Here is a 17,890-nt window from a genome sequence, read left to right on the forward strand (position 1 = left end):
AATAAAGTTCATTTCTTAAGTGCCAGGAGAAAACCAACATCTGTGACCTGTAATTTAAAATAGACCATCATGGCAAACAAAAGTTAGTATAAAGAAACAGAAGAAAATCATAATATAAGAAATACCATCAGCAACACACTGAAGAGTAGACCACATACATTCTGCAATAAATTTATCATAAAAATGAAGATGATGTGAAGGTATGCTAATGAAATTACTCACCAAGATCTCCCAAATTACCTGATTTTATCTAAAAATAAATAACTGCATTTCAGCAAAGACATTACTAATGATTTGTAGTTTTCCCACTTTTTCTATATATTAATAATTTCTTCTTCAACTTTTAAAATAACTTTTTTAAAATTACAGGACATGTTTAAAGCTGTAACTGTCAGGCTGAATGCCAGATATTTGGTAATCCTATATGAAAGGTGTGTCCAATCAAATAATAATCAATGTTAACTTTAAGGAGACAATGCTTCAATTCTTTTTTTTAAATAGAAAATATACGAGGGGCAATCAAAAAGTTCCCTGAATTTCATTGTAATTCTTTATCATCACAAATAATTCACTGATTTTTTTACTACCACTATATTCATTTACTACCCAAATTCATAACTGGCTGTGAGCGGGAATGTAGCTGAAGGTAGGAGCGTGTAATGATCAGTTAGTACAATGGTTGAAGTTCGAGCAAAGGGCAAACATTAAATTCATGCACAAATTGGGGAAATCTGCTTCAGAGACTTTGCTAGCCTTACAAACAGTTTATAGTGATGATTCTCCAAAGATAACAGCTATTTACAAGTGGTTTTCAAGATTTCAGAGTGAGCAGGAATCGCTAGAAGACAAGAGCCACAGTGGGAGACCTCATAACTCTAGTAATGAAGGAATGGTTGAGCAAATGAAACAGTTAATCAGATCAGACAGAAGAATGACCATAAAGAAGTTTGCACAGGAAGTGGGGAGCTCTCATGAATCCATTCACACAATCCTGTCAGATGATTTGAATATGAAATGTGTCAGTGCAAAGTTTGTCTCATGGCTTCTGAACCCAGTTCAAATGGAAACTTGTAGTTGACTGAAGCCAAATGTTTTGAAAAATGCATGCAGAATCCAAGATTTTTTGTGACAGTTGTTACTGGTGATGAGACCTGGGTGTTACTTACCACCCACAGACAAAGATGCAGTCACAAGAATGGCACACAACGTCCTCTCCTTAACGAAAGTGTGTAATGATCAGTTCACATCATGCCAAATCCAAAACAAAAATGATGCTCATTGTGTTTTTCAACAACAAACATGTTGCATACCATGAATTTGTACCACTTAGACAAACTGTTAATGGCCTTTTCTACATGCAAGTTTTGAAAAGAGTGAAGGAGGCAATCCAAAGAAAACATTTCGCCAAATAGCAAGGAGAATGGTCACTGCATCATGACAGTGCTCCCTCCTACACAATGCTTGTTGTGCAGATATGATTCACAAAACAGGAACATTCCACTCCTCCACCAGCCTCCCTATTGACCAGATTTAGCACTATCAGATTTCTGGCTCTTCCCCAAGATCAAAATGAGCCTTAAAAGTAACTATTTTGACACTGGAGAAGACATCAAAACCAACACGTTGGTTGAGCTTTGAAGATACAACAGGGCTTTCATCATTTCTAGCAATGGCAGGAGCAGTGCAGTAAGTGTGTGTATTCTGACATAGCCTACTCTGAAGGCAATTTAATGTGTACCTCAATTATGGTAACAAAGAATTACTATGAAATTCCAGGAACTTTTAGACTGTCTTACATTATGTTAGCTATGGATTTTGTCAGTGTAACATAAGTGTGCTCACCTACGCACTAAGTTACTCTGACTTCAGATTTCAGGCTTCAGCCTTAATATTGGATATTCAGATCCTTAACACTGGATTAATTATTTTAATACAAAGTATCAAAATTCATATTTGAAAATATACACATAAATAAAAATGTAAAGAATAGCCTGCAGTTGCTTGAGCCAGACATTTTGATTCACTTGGTTAAAAAGAATAGGGGGGGGGAATTTTACAGATTTATAAAAAATAGTACATAATATCAAATACTAAATTTTACAATATTCTCTGTTTTCTTTATTCTGTATAATGAGCTTTATAATGATTATCATGAATTTTGTCAGTGTTATATTTTATAGTTTAAATATTGAATGAAACCAATCTGTAAGTATCCTTTTATTTTATAAATATTTAACAGATTATTTTTTTTCCAATCTGTCTACTACACTTATGGGAAGTGAGCATAAAGAAATGCAATATATCAGCACATGATTACTTACATGGTAGGAGGCAGCAAGGATAGCCAGGGCTGGATTTTTGATTTCAAAACTTGTGTGTAAGAGATACTCCCATGGTGTGTCTGAACTGTGAGCTAATAACAATTGACTGAACAGATCTTTCAAAACAAATGACCCTGTAAAATAAAATCAACAAACTGCTTCATAAAACACAACTCAAATGAAATAAAGAGTTTGATATTAAAATTAACAGTGCTAGTTTTATCTTAAAATATAAAAGTTTCATCATAATATATACAAAGAACTTCTATACAGATAGATACAATTTCACAAATTTCCATACTTAAATCTACATCTGATGAAGAAGAAGAAGTTTCTTCAGTAGCAATGGAGCTTTTGTCCTCATCCTGTTCAGGAGTTTTCTCTATAATAATGCAAAATATTTAAAAATAACTCATATGGTCTATAAATCACAATAACAATTCATGTGTGTTACTTGCATACAATTTAAAAGATTATTACAAAGATCACAAAAGGTAAGCATCAGAATTAAATGTAACATATTTTAAACATAATGCAAGTTCTGTTCTGTTCAATGGACTGTTCAATGGACAAGTTCTGTTCTTTCTAAAATTTATGTGGTTTAATCTTTACTATAGCTATGTTAGTCTCTACATATAATAAAACAAAGAGTCTGTCTGTGTGTGTGTGTCTTTTGTTCGCGCTGCGCGTAAGCTAATAGACCCACGGCTATGAAATTTGGTACATAGGTGCATCTAGACAAGAGCCAGTGCCCCTCAAAACGTTTTTCTCGAAATTCGAATAAGAATTTTTTTAATTTTATGTTTTGTGATGAAATCGCGTCATTTTGATACATAATGGGCTATAGGAGAGCGAGATTTTACTCTACACACTCCATTTTCACATCGTCATGAAATGCAGGCACTCGGCTATTTTACAAACTTAAAATAAATTTTGTGTTTCAATAAATCGATTAAATACGAATTAATTTAACAAAGGGAGCTTAACACCTTTTCAGCGGGATTTTTTCTAAAAAAGTTTATTTTTAAAAATGTACAGTTTATTTTTCTTTCATTTTTGGACACATTCATCCTTAAAACTGCTTTTACAAAAAGAATTTTGGAAAAATGATAATATTTTGTATTTTTAAAAAAATTTTTAAATGAAGCTTCCGAGTACACTTCTCACATCTCACATCTTTAAAAATGCGATTTTGGCAACAATTTTCCTCTCTTATTGTTGTTGATAGATTTTTGATGAAATAGCATCATTTTGAATAGTTTCATTCTTTTAGAAATATGGGTTTGGCAACAATTTTTCATCGTATTTCTTATGTCACAGTTTTTAAAAGATTCACATATTTCATTCTCATTTATATACATATATAATACATTTTTATTGATTTTTTTTGATAAAGTTGTTATAGCTTATTTCATTGCAATTTTTTCCTCTTGAAAATATAAGATAAAATATCATTAATTATACTTTGCTTTTCAGAATTTTTTGTTTTTTGTATTCTTTTATGTTATTTATTGCTCATTTCACTGTTTTTAAGATATTGAAAAGTTTTGAGTGATTTTTTTAGGAAACAAAGTTCTTAAGCTCCTCTATTTGAGTTCTTAAGATTTTGCAAAGGGGAGTTGGTTAATTTATTTATTATGATAATTAATATTTGTATTAAGGGATATTGCCTATTTCATTGTAATTTTGTTATACATAATAACTTTTTTTATGAAGTTGTTCTGCAGAGTAAAATTCTACGCAGTTTTTAAATTTAACGTTTGGTATTCCCTTCAGCCATTTTTTCGGTACATTTAAAAGCCAGACGAAGGCTGGCAATGAAGCTGCTAGTAATATATATATGAAATATCTGAATGAATTTTTATTATTACGTGTATAAATATGATTCCCTTTTTTTGAGTAAATAAAAGACATTTGTTTTTAAAATAAAAGAAAGATCTATTTCAAAGTATTTTCTATAAGACATACAACATTCGCCCATCTATCAGGCAACAAGGATTCCATGAAAGAAATCTAGTTACTTTCAAATAATCCAGTCATTCTACCCAGTTTTTGAAATCCTCATAAGAACCGAAGCAGTCTCTGTAAAGATTTTTGTGCATGGATCGAAGCTAACAGTAATCTGTAACAAAGAACAACACCTGTGCTGGTGAATACAAGGGGTGAGACAACATATACCAGTGAAGTACATTTTATAATTTCTCTGATAGGTCTTTCAACACATAAGTAAACACTGTTAAGCTGGAAAATAATTATGTAATTTCTCTCAGCATATTTTGAATATTTTTGCTTCAATACTTTGTTCAAATTGATTGTTATTTGTACATTCAGTGATTGTCTAACTAAGTGGCAACAGCTGAAATATTTTTGGTGATATCCCATGCTCTTTCTCAGGCTATCAAAGTTATTATTTTTAAACCATAAAAACCATTCTTTGCAAGTTGTATTCAATGGAACGTGTTCATTATAAATTTTCAGCAAATGGTATGTTTCTGCTGCAGTTTTCTTTGCAGTACGTAATTAAGTAAAACTTCCTATCCAATAAAATAAAACTTCTTGCCATGGATGAAAACAAATGATTTCTTGACAGGTGTTGCGCACTAATTATTAGTCAAATATTCAGATTCAGTTGTATATAAGTAATAATAATATAAATAAGAAGGTTGCAAAATAAATATAATACATTTTTCAATTATGAAAAAATAAACATTAGTTAAAATAGATTCTGCAATGGCTCACTAAAATGTGCTGTAAAACAGCAGGTCAAGATAAATAAAGAATAATTAATTGAACCTGACCCTTTTTATCACAGAAGGCCCCCACATTTAAAGAACTATCCATTGTTAAACAAAATTTTAGAAAATGCAGCTGCAGTAAGCTTAGAATGGGAGATTGACTCTACAGCTTCAAATTAGAAATACAGTTCTTTCAGTTTTGTACATTTTATAATATAAAATGAAGTAAACAGTTCTCTGATATTTAGTTATTTTAACTAAACATAGAAGCATGAGTGTTAAGAAAATAATAATAAATAATAAATAAATAAAAATAATAAAGATAGCTGCACATATAAATGATTTACTTCTTAAAGATTAAACCAATATTTTAAATTATTTTAATTTATTTTACTTTATAACAAAATATTATACTACATTCAAAATTTGTCCTCATAGAGAGCTATGAAAAGTTTAAATATTGAGATTTCATGATATCCCACTTTATTCAAATAAGCCAATGTCAAAAAGGTACATATTATACAAACAAAATTCAACAAAATCCATTATTTACTTACTCAGCTCTACGGGAGATGTTCCTTGTTTTACACCAATACGGGAGTATAAAGATTTTCTCATGTCTCTCTCCTCTGATTTCAAAACAGTACTAGATTTTGTCTTATATGCAACATCATAGAGCAAAGCTGATCTTCTGTTAAGTGCATGGGAAATGTGATATGATATACAAGAATTAGAAAACCTAGACACTGCTTTTAGAACCTAAAAATAATTTATTTTTAAATATGTAAAGATTAAATTAGTTACAACAAGCTTCAAACTGCTAAAATATTTTAAAACATTAAAAGGAGGAAAAAGAAATGTAGATATATTTCTAGTATAAGATTAATGTAAAATTTCTCAAATTAACATTAAGCATTAAAAAAGTTTGCAGTGAAATGACAAAAATACAGAACATGTAAAATTTCAGGAAATGCAATCCTAATTTTATAAAGCTTCAATCTTAAAATTTGTGCTTTTAGAATTTGCAAATATGAAAGATTAAATAAAATTCAGAAGGTGGAGGGAAGAGAAATACATAAATTATTGTAATGTATTGCAATTTCATTGTTATTACTAAATTTTATTTGTTACATAGCTGATAGTAAACAAGTAGAAAAATGAACAGCAAAATTATGAAACCGAGATGTGTAATACATTACTAAAGAGATACTTTTTATTAATAATATCAATAGTTTAAAAATATAATACAATAAAAAGATAATATTATGAAACACACCTCTTTTTATGATTCACTTTATTATATTTAGAAGCAATACTTTTTTTACAATTTAGGAAACAAATGAAAGATCTTGTGTAATTTTGCTGGAATAAAACAAACTAAAAAAATAAATAATTTGAAAAGTTCCTTACTTAAGTCACAAAATTACAGATATTTTGAATTTTCTGATTTATTTAAGACAGTTTCTTTCTTTCTTTCTTTCTTTTTTTTTTTTTTTTTTTTTTTTTAAGTTAGAGATTTTAGGGAGGCACCTACATGAGTTATAAATTAAAATCCAAAATTCTGTATTAGTGAAGCTCACAGAAATATGTAAGTATGAACAAATTATTAGCCTAAAAGGAATATTTTCAAAATTATTAGATGTAGTTTTCAATCATGAAATTTTAATTTACTGACAATGATTTAATAATCAGTATAAATATTTTTTAAGCATTTTGAAAATTTAAGCATCCATTCAATTAAGAACAATCCCCCCTCCAAATATCCATGCAAAGGTACCATATTTGAAAAGGTATTAAATGAAATCCACTCTTTTGTTTATTCTTCTTTACTATAATTTTTCTTTCATAAAGACTGGAGATTTTTTAATGAATTTATATGAGGTCCATTTTTAAATCCTCATATAAATGCATTCAAATATGATGTACAAATAATGGATACAGGGTAATATCCATTTGTATGACATATAAGAAAATCTGCCAAATTTGGGGTAAACATGGTCCTTCTTGACTTATCTGGTAAAGCTTGTGTAACTGCCACTGTGATCCCTTTTCTCCAATAACATTGAGATGGGACAGGACAGTGACCAATGAGTAAGAGGTATGGTGAAATGTCATGAGATTTTGGCCAATGAAGAACAAGACTGGAAGGAAAAACAAAAAACAAAATTGTAACAGGCATCAATTGCTTGTATTTATGTATACTAAAAAACTTAAACAATTAATTTTGTAATTAAGACACAATAAATGAATTCCATTGATCCTGCTATTCAGTTCACTTTCAAACTTGAGACTTGCAATTTCTCTTCCGTTTCTCGACATTCTGGTCACACGTAACACATCCAACTTCAGTACTACGGTTTACCGTAAACCTTCATTGGTTTGCCTTCCACCACACTTTATATCATGTCATACGACTAAACAAAAGTTAGCTTCATTTTATTCCTATGTTTTCTGTGCTCTTCAAGTTTGCTCTTCCAAACTAGCCCTTGATGAAGAACTAAATTATTTAAAAGCAATAGCTATTGACAGGGGCTTTTCACCCAACATTATTAATCAAGCAGTTAAAAAATTCTCATCTCAACACACTAAAAGGCACACTCTTGTTTTAGGAGATTATAAAAATTCTGTTGTCATTCCCTTCTTTCCATCAATTAGCTATAAAGTTGCACATATTTTGCAGAAATTTAACTTTCGGGTTGTTTATTCTCCCATCAATAAAATTCCGAGTTCCATACTCAAGGACCCCATTTTGGATATGAATTCCTGGGGTATTTATAGGATTCCTTGCCAGTGTGGTTTAATTTACATTGGCCAAACTAAGAGAGACTTAAAATTTTGCGTCAAGGAACATAAGGCATATGTTAGAAAATAGGAAACACAGAAGTCTTCTGTTGCTCAACATTATTGGTCCGAAAATCACACTTTCAATTTTTCTGCTGCCAAAATTATTCAAAAAACATCTTCCATTGGAGAACTGGATTTTCTAGAGGCATTTCACATTCATAAAAATCTTTCTGTTCTAGTTAATGATCCTAATTCCAATCCAACTTTGCCTTCCGCCTTTAAAGAAATTATGTTTTAGTTCTGGTTTCACCAACAGATGGCACCACTTGCTTATTCTTGTCCAGGCTTTCTTATCTTATCTAATCATTATTTCCTATCTTGTTCATTTGTGGTTTTGCAGCTGAGGATGGTGGTTTGGTAAAACCATCGAAACTAGTCCTGTGAAAATTTTGTAAATATAATGCTGATTTTTGTTGTTTGACTTCTGAATTAGTAATTAATTTTGTGTTCAGATCAGTAGTCAAATTGCATCATTTATTTCTGTTTGCTGCTACAGCTAACAGGCTTCTAAGAAAGGAGCCTGGGAAAGTGCTAAAAATCTTTCTAACCATGAGATAGCAACATAATACTACATCAGGTAATACTTTTACCTTATTTTTTGTTCTAAAATTAGTTTTTTGGCATAATGAACATATAATCCATGAGAAGTTTTTCTTATTTCCTTTTTTTCTAGAGTACTAGTCCTGTATTTGAGGTAAAAATTCTGTTTTTAAAAACTGATTTATTGTTCTTGTTCCACAGTTCCTCCATAATATATAACTTTCATAGACCTTTAATATTCCTCACATTACCAGATTATTACGGGATGCTTTTCAAGTTGATGAATACATACTATTTTAAAAACAATTTTTTTAAAGACAATTTAAAACATGTATTTAAGTTAGTATATTCACTATTGTTTTTTTTTTTTTTTTTCCCTGTGTGTGTCAATATTTTAAGTGAAATTGAGTAAATAACAAGCAAAAATTGAATCAAAAATTTACCAATATTATAACTTATTAAACAAAAAAATATAACATATTATAAATTTTAATATAATTAACTTAGATAAAAACATATAATAAGCATGAAAATATATTTAAAGATAATGACAAACAGGTTGTTACCTTAAATAATAACAGCAATATAAATAAAAATTAAGAGCTACAATTATTAATTTAAAATCTATAATATGCCATCCGATTTGATATGGCCCTTCTGTACAGCCAAAAGTCCCCTTGAGAAGTTGGTGGTAGCAAATGAGAGGCATGAGAAGTTGGTAGTAGCAAAAGAGACCACTGCATTCCACTGCCCATGGTGTTTTTGATCAAAATTTTAATGAAGCTGGGAAAAAGGCATATTATGACCTATAATGTGACCAAGACTTTGGCAAATAAAAGGTGTTTTTTTTTCCTTCTCTTGGGGATGAATTTGTGCATGTGTTTTGATAAATTTCAAATAAGAAGCAACAACAACATAATTATAATACAAAAATGCATATTTTCAAATAACTGTTGATAAAATTGTGGTCCCCAAATTTAGAATGCCGTGGACCCCTTCTTGAAATAAACCTACGTAAGGGAATAATAGAAAAACTACAAATTTACGTTTCATGTCTTGAATGGCAAATGGTGAAATAGAAATAAAATATAAATAAAACATTTTGTTAATAAAATACAATAAACATATTTACTGAAATTCTAACTTTTGTTTTAAATTACCAAACACACTTTTTTCCCTAATGTGATGGGTGAACCTGATGGAATGATATGAAATTATTTATTTTTGTCTCTAACATTCTTAAGTCTCCATTTCGTGATGAGGCTTATACCAGCATTAAATCTACATTCCATTAAATAGGAAATTATGGAAAAGCAATCAACAGCTTCTTGACAGTGACCCATAATGCAGAATATAAAACTGGTATCTATTTTTTGCAACCAGAATTTGTTGTATCTTTGTTCTAACACTGGTTTCAGCTGTTCATTTGTGAATAATTAGTAAATTTCTCATCTCTCTCCTGTATTAGTATTGTGGTGTAGTGTTATTGCTTCAACAGTGTGGTGTTGAACTCCAATGAAAACGCTAATGATAGAACACCACATGAAAATTTTATCGAATGCCCCCCCCCCAAAAAAATGGCTACATATGATCAACAACCAGAGAAAAACGTAAATCTTTTTCTTAAAATCAAATTCTATACATTTTACGTGCGAGAGCAATACGTGGCTCTCGAGCTTGCGTTTTTAACATTGCCAACAGTTTAATTATTTTAATAACAACTCTTTTAACAACTATTGAAAACGTATTCAGAAGTTAAATAATAATAATTTTCATTTTATGCTCACGAGACATCCTTGTCCATTTTAATCTTCAGTTTATTCTTCCTTTATGTAACCTTATTACAACTCCACCCCTCATAAAGGAATTTTTATTGACTATGGAAGGAAAAATTCTAAATACTTTTCACTGCTTTCAAAACACAAGTGTTTAAAATTTTAAGTGATAATAGAGTGACACCATTTAAGTGATAATAGAGAAGCCAGTTACATTACCCTGCACTTATTTCTAGATAACATAAACACATAAATACAACAAAAATAATTTAAACTGCTCTTAATGTCTGCTCATGCAAAGTAAATTCCTCAAAATTTACAAAATGCTAATACTTAAGATAAAACATTTAATTCTAACCAATTTGACAAAGAAACACACAATGCAAACAAATTTAAATCTACAAAAATATAATTAAAAAATGCTACAAAAACCTTTTACGACAACTATCATTTTCCTAGAATCAATCTGCATTGAATCAGCAAAAGAAAACTCGCCAATGGCTGGTAATGTCTCCTTATACATTGCACGCCATATAGCATATGCATTTGATTCAGCATTATAACTGAATATCACTTTTACAGCAAGGCTATTTGGAAGCAATTTCTCAGAAGAAAATGTCTTGATAGAAATGGGTTTTTCGAATATCGAATTCTGCAAATCTTGTGTTCCTTCAGTATGCGATATAATAAATTTTGTTTGGTGTTGAACATTATCATGAGTTTCAGTTGCTTGTGCTTCCGAGAATTCTGCTGGAGAAACATCCGCAAGGATAGACCTTTCTTCTAAACTGATTTCTGGAATTTTAATGGCCTCCTCCATATTACTGGTTAACTTCCTTTCTTCCGAATGCTCGTTATTCACGACCCTTTCACTTTCTATCTCTTTCTCTTCTGATCTGAAAACTAAATCTTCTGCACTCGCTTTCTCTAAACTCCTGCGCGCATGCGCCTCACTACGAGTCTTCACAACCATTCAAGAAACATTCAAGAAAACTGGTCGTTTCCTAATTTCCTCAATCAACTGTGCAGTTTTATTCCCTAACAACTCCACCCCTCATATAGTACTCTTTATCTAACTCTACCGGAGTAACCGCTGCCTTTGTGGTGACCACACCAAAATCACCTTCAATGGTGACTTTTGACAAAGGTAAACATTTACATTCTGTGTCCAAAGGCTGTTTCACCCATACAGTTTTCCCTAATAAGTCACTAGAATTAATCCAAGTACTATTACACAGATCTATTCCAGCTCCAGTATCTCTCAGATATTCTCTCTCTATCCCATTAATTACCGCTTTCTTGAAATATGGCTTAAAACATTTTCCTAAACTCTCCGTTCCTAGATTATTCACCAGATTAGACTTATTCTTTTCCAGCGATGGACAGTTATGTCAGATATGTCCGTCCTTTCCACAATGGCAACACCTTATTTTATGCTGTTCCTCGAAACCTGCTTCATTGAAAACTTTTTTTTTTTTTTTTTAAAGGAGCCTCCACTTTTCTATGCTCCTCTGATTTAATTCTTTGATGACTAGTACTTTTCTGATTATAACTACCATTGAAACTTACATACCGCTCTCTATCTTTCTCAAATGGTTTCGTTAGCCTCGCTCTCTGTTCTAACTTCCTCGTATCTCTTCGCAAAGCCTCATCCTCATACTTGTCGCATTCTCTGCTAAAATGGAATCTTTTTTAAAATTCTTCCCAATTGTCTAAGTAGTGCTCCCTTATTTCTAGAGGGACTCGCCACTTAATTTGATTGGTGAGCATAAGTTCCTTAAGACTTTCAAAATCTTGAACTTCCACTGAATCCAACCAATTCTCTAAATACACTCTCAATTCATACACTAAATCCACCCATAACCATTCTAGAATTTTCTTCAAGTTTTGTTTTTAGTGCCCAAGAACTAAGCTTGAATCTCTGCATGAGTAATTTCTTAACATGCTGATAATCATCCGATTTATCTGCTGTTTCTTTCACTATTAACTGGCCTACATCATGAGGTAATAAAGGAATTAATTGCGAGACCCAATTAATCTCATTAACGTTCTCTTTTTGAGCTTGTTTTTCAAATAGCATAAAGAATAATGAAATATCTATATTGCTCGGTTCAAAACGTGGTACTATATCTTTCAAATTAACCTTTTTTTCTCTAGATTGTTCAACTGTCGAAACCGTGGAAACTAGGCTATTAGTCTGAACCACATTCATCAGTTTTAACCTTTCCAAATCAAAAACTCGCTCCCGTTCTGCTCTCTCTTGTTCGGCTATTTCTTCTGTTTTTTTCTGCTCAGCCGCAGCCCAAATTCTTGCCACATAGTCTTTCGACGCTTCTTCTTCATAGTGCTCAGCATTTAGAATAGCCTGCCTAATTTTTCTTACTCTATTTGCCTGAGACACATTTGAATCAAACTCCTCCGCTAACTCTAATAGCAGAGCTTTAGTAAATTTCCTCATAAACTTATCCATTATGGAAAATTAAAGAAAAATAACCTACCCCAAAATACAATAACACAAAAACAACAACAGGTCTATCTCTCCAAAACTGAATAATTCTCTGACAATTCTGAACACAAATTGCCTTACAACACTTAATGATAATACCTATGCCTACATACAATACATATATAAAAAAATGCTAATTAAGAGGCAACCTTTTCCTGCTCTATCTCAACTATATAAATATTGTCCTCTAACTCTGGACTGATTTAAAAACTAAATTTGTCTAAAGCATACTGTTACAATACTTCATACAATTTAAACAGTTACTAAAACAATAGAACAAACAATTAAATTTTCAATTAACAACAGTAACCACAAGACAAACTTTCAATAACCACCAGAAAACTTTTGATCCCCCAAAACAGAATAAACCTAGTCTCGAATAACTGGCATAACTTCTCCAAAATCACAAAAATGGTACTCACCAAATTTTGAAGACACCTTCGACTGACTTTCCTGGCACTAACTTGAATACTCTTCCGGGAAACTATTTTGCGGCACTAGATCACTCTTCCTCCGGTGTTCCCTTCTGACACACTGTCACTTTTCACTGACACCTGTCACTGAAGAGTCTTCACCACGCGAACTGTCCTTGCATGCAAAATTAGATCGTTCTTGTGCAGAAAAGATCGTTCTTGACTGCTCACATAAAACTCAAGTTCACAGGCGAAAAAGCCCGTTCCTAAATTTACTCTCAGGAACAATCCCTAAAAACAGCCACCAATTTTTAATATTTACTGCTGTGGTGCAGTGTTAATGCTTTAACAGTGTGGTGTTGAAACTCCAATGAAAATGCTAATGATGGAACACCACATAAAAATTTTATTGAATGCAAAAAAAAAAAAAAAAAAAAAGGCTACATACAGTCAACAACCAGAGAAAATACAATAAACATATTTACTGAAATTCTAACTTTTGTTTTAAATTACAAAACACACTTTTTTCCCTAATGTGATTGGTGAACCTGATGGAATGATATGAAATTATTTATTTTTGTCTCTAACATTCTTAAGTCTCCATTTCGTGATGAGGCTTATACCAGCATTAAATCTACATTCCATTAAATAGGAAATTATGGAAAAGCAATCAACAGCTTCTTGACAGTGACCCATAATGCAGGATATAAAACTGGTATCTATTTTTTGTAACCAGAATTCGTGGTATCCTTGTTCTAACACTGGTTTCAGCTGTTCATTTGTGAATAATTAGTAAATTTCTCATCTCTCTCCTGTATTAGTATTGTGGTGTAGTGTTATTGCTTCAACAGTGTGGTGTTGAACTCCAATGAAAATGCTAATGATAGAACACCACATGAAAATTTTATTGAATGCCCCCCCAAAAAAGTGTCTACATATGGTCAACAACCAGAGAAAAACGTAAATCTTTTTCTTAAAATCAAATTCTATACATTTTACGTGCGAGAGCAATACGTGGCTCTCGAGCTTGCGTTTTTAACATTGCCAACAATTTAATTATTTTAATAACAACTCTTTTAACAACTATTGAAAACGTATTCAGAAGTTAAATAATAATAATTTTCATTTTATGCTCACGAGACATCCTTGTCCATTTTAATCTTCAGTTTATTCTTCCTTTACGTGACCTTATCACAGTATGTATTCATCTGAATTTGTAGCTCTACTTCACAGAAGGGTCCAACATCCAATCAGGAATCCCCAGGTGAGGTATGTTTTCAAATCTTTGGCTGAGGTCAGAATGAAGAGCCAGTTAAATGTTGACAATAAGCAAGGAAATTTTCATCTTGTTCTTACAGTTTTGAAGTATTCGAAAACTAAGAGCATTCTTTTCTCCACATATTTGGTTTGTATACAAAACGTTTTGCAATAAATGCAAATACTTTTATTAAGTTTAATTGATCACCCTATAGCAACAAACTAGTTTAATTAAATTTGGCAAATATGTCAGTCATTATGCTATGTAATTTTTTAATTAATTAAACTAAACAGAAAATTGTTGTCTTTCTTTTCCAAGAATTACAACACTGAATAAAAGAGTGCCTAAAATCAATCCAAATATGCATTTTTTAGATAACTAATAAACTTCCAAGTTCAGTAAGTACACTAATCTTTGTCATTTTCCAGACAAAGTTGAATAAAAAAATCTCTCAATTAAAGCACTCCTTTTGGTTTTATTAATTGCTTTAATGACACAAACTAGTCAGCCATTCAAGCTTTCAGCAACTATGTGCTGTCTATGTAGGGATTATACATTCAGTATACCTTGTTATAAGTATGCCAGAAAACCTCAGTATCATTCTACCATTGCTGGTGCACTGTAGGAAGCAATAAAGGTTATATTACTCAAGGATATAGTTTTACATCGAAGGATCTTTTTAATTAATTATTGTTCCACATTTCATATCAGTTTCCAAACATTTGACAAATAACAATTCCTAAGAAATTTTTTCTTGTTTTACAAATCTCACATATGCTAAAAGTAAAGCTTTGTTTCCTGGCAAAGTTGACTCAACAAGCTGTATAGAGAAATGAGGTGTTTTTAACTACTCACATAAAGAATTTCCATGCACTGAGCCATTTCATTAGTCCTTCTTTGTATTGTATTATTACTCAGTAAAAATCTTTTTATAATATCAAAATTTATGCAGCATGGTAGGATGAGTTTATTAATGGTGCATAGCTTTCTCTTTGCAATCAGTAAAGAAAATTTGTAAGAAGCACGTCCATTGTCATCTCTCTCTTATATGTTGCAATGACAGTTCAATTCCTTTTTACTGTTTTAAAAATGTTTTTTATCTTTATCTTTTTTGTCGCTATGAACTTCTGTCAAACGTTTCGTAAGATTTATTGATTCATTTGATAAATTTTGTTGCACAGGATGAACACAGGTAGGTAAAGTACTGCATTCTGGTGATCGAATGAAGCTGCATTTTAAATATTCAAGAGTATGTTGTCTGCATTTTTCTTTGAACTGCTATCCGTAAAAAAAAAGGCTTCATTTGTTTTATTTTACTCATGATGTAAAAATTGTTTCCAGTTCATTTATTGTTATTTATTTTAGCTTTTGTAGTAATAAAAATGTGTTACGATAGTTTTACTTCATATTAAACCACCTGCAGACCCTCCAACATTGTCGCACAGCTCCAAATTAATTTTGATTTCCCACAAACCTTCTCAGCTATCAGAAATAAGGACACTTGAATGTCTATACAAACCACTTTGGAAATCACCCATTTAAATAAACACAATGCTAATACTCATGAAATAATTTTTATCAAAATTTTTATTTTTTATTGAAGTTTAATAATTTGTCCATATTTATTAACCCTTTTATCCTAGCACAAAATCCATAAAAGCATTTAAAAGAAGAAAAAAAAAAAAATCCAAGAATCACATCTTTTCTTGTTGTGAAACTTATCTCAGTTGAAATCCAAGTTTTTGCCAACATGATAAGAATGTTCTCTGCATATATTCAGGATAAAAGCTGAACACATAATGGCCCATAGTTAATAAATAAAAAGACTGAAATACTTAATTCCGACTAAATTCTGCAATATTATATTATTTGAATGCATCTAAGATCATTAAATACTTCACATGGCATGATTTGGCATGGCTTCACATGGCATGTTTTCATCCAGTTATAAGATTCACTTTCACTCTCTATGCTGCTATTACTAACTCGTTTTTTACAACACAGTCAAAAATCTTTAACCCAGACATCCATAAACCCGAATGATCTATAATCTGGACCTCAAAGCTACAAACTTTCTGTACATGCGTTAACGCATATGCGTAATACGTTTACACATGCGCGTAATAAGTTTACGCATGCATGTTTAATGTATAACGGACAGTATAAGCTAAGCTAAAATTATCTATTTCAGTTAATGTTGCAGATTGCGTTGTTCCTTAATCTTCTAACTGGATCCGGCTTATTATTTTTTGCAGACTGTTAGAGCAATTTTATCAAAGTAAGCTTGAACTTTCGATTATGTCAAATGGAATTTACGATTCTGGAGCTGCCAAAGGATCTACAAAGCAAAAGCATGTTTCGATGTCCATTAAACAAAAAGTGGAATTGCTGCAAAAAATGGATAAAGGTATGAAGAAAGTGACAGAGAGGTGATTTGTTTCTCTTACCATTCTGAAATCTGTTTATCAATTTCACGCTGCTCTGTGGGGGGGGGGGGCAATGAACTGGACGTTGATCTGTCAGCACTATCCTCATCTTCAGGGCAGATGTTTTCATTTTATTTGGCTTATAATTCCTTACTAAATGTAGTGTTTCATCTCGATATACTCATATGATTTAAATCAATTTCCTCGTCATTATAAATATCACGAATACGAATAAAATAGTTTTCTGGTTGCAATTTTCTATTTTCAACTATGCGTAATGTATGCTTTACGTATGCGCACATTGAAAGAAATGTTTAATAAAGTAAACAAATAAATATTAAGGCCTTTTTTTTTTTTAATTTTGATACCCTTTAGATCACGATTGCTCTTTATTTCATAAATTACGATTTCATATTTTTAATTGTATAATTTCTGCATGCCATCTTACCAGATTTAAACTGATGATCTATAATCTGGAAAAACCGATAATCTAGAATCACCGAAGTCCCTATGAGACCCGGATTAAAGACTTTTGACTGTATTTTACATTCTTATTTTCTTTAATTACTATTTTCATCCAGCTGTAAAATTTTATTTTCACTTTGCATACTTTTATTACTAACTTGGTCTTTACAATATTTTATATTCTTACGTTCTTCAATTATATTCTTATTTTTCAGTGAATTATTGTACAAAGTAATAATAAATACTATGAAAACACAATGTTTCTAATAAATGTCTCTAGAAATTGCTATCACTTAGATGGCTAAATACAGTGAGATATGGTATATTGCTGGCTGCGCATTTATTCATATATTTAAATGAAAATGAAGACAGAAAAGATAAATAGTTGAAAAGTCAATATACCTGCTCTTTAGGAATCTGGAAGATTTGTGAAAATACAAGAAATTTAAACCAATTGTTCTGCTTTGCACATTCATTCAAATATGAATTCCCAGCTTCAACTTCATATAGATGACTAAGAGTCATTACTGGCATCCACAAAACAGTATCTTTAAAAACAGCCCTAAATAAGAAATGGAAAAAAAGAAATTAGTTACAACATTTAAAT

At 31.2% G+C, this 17,890-nt stretch overlaps 1 protein-coding gene across 3 annotated transcripts in view; it reads right to left on the reverse strand.

Annotated features, from left to right (window-relative positions):
• LOC118194234 (spatacsin) overlaps nucleotides 1–17,890 on the reverse strand; it is a 173,380-nt gene that overhangs the window by 85,719 nt on the left and 69,771 nt on the right. For all 3 annotated transcript variants that reach the window (XM_035365449.2, XM_035365448.2, XM_035365450.2), the window contains 4 exons: nucleotides 17,686–17,845; nucleotides 5,614–5,815; nucleotides 2,623–2,703; nucleotides 2,322–2,455 (listed from right to left, as the gene is read on the reverse strand). In XM_035365449.2, the coding sequence (XP_035221340.1) occupies nucleotides 2,322–2,455; nucleotides 2,623–2,703; nucleotides 5,614–5,815; nucleotides 17,686–17,845 (577 nt within the window). The remainder of the gene's footprint in view (nucleotides 1–2,321; nucleotides 2,456–2,622; nucleotides 2,704–5,613; nucleotides 5,816–17,685; nucleotides 17,846–17,890) is intronic.

This window comes from Stegodyphus dumicola, chromosome 7, assembly GCF_044657685.1.
Source record: "Stegodyphus dumicola isolate Sdum_Otavi_A_Nest chromosome 7, ASM4465768v1".
NCBI lineage: Eukaryota > Metazoa > Arthropoda > Arachnida > Araneae > Eresidae > Stegodyphus > Stegodyphus dumicola.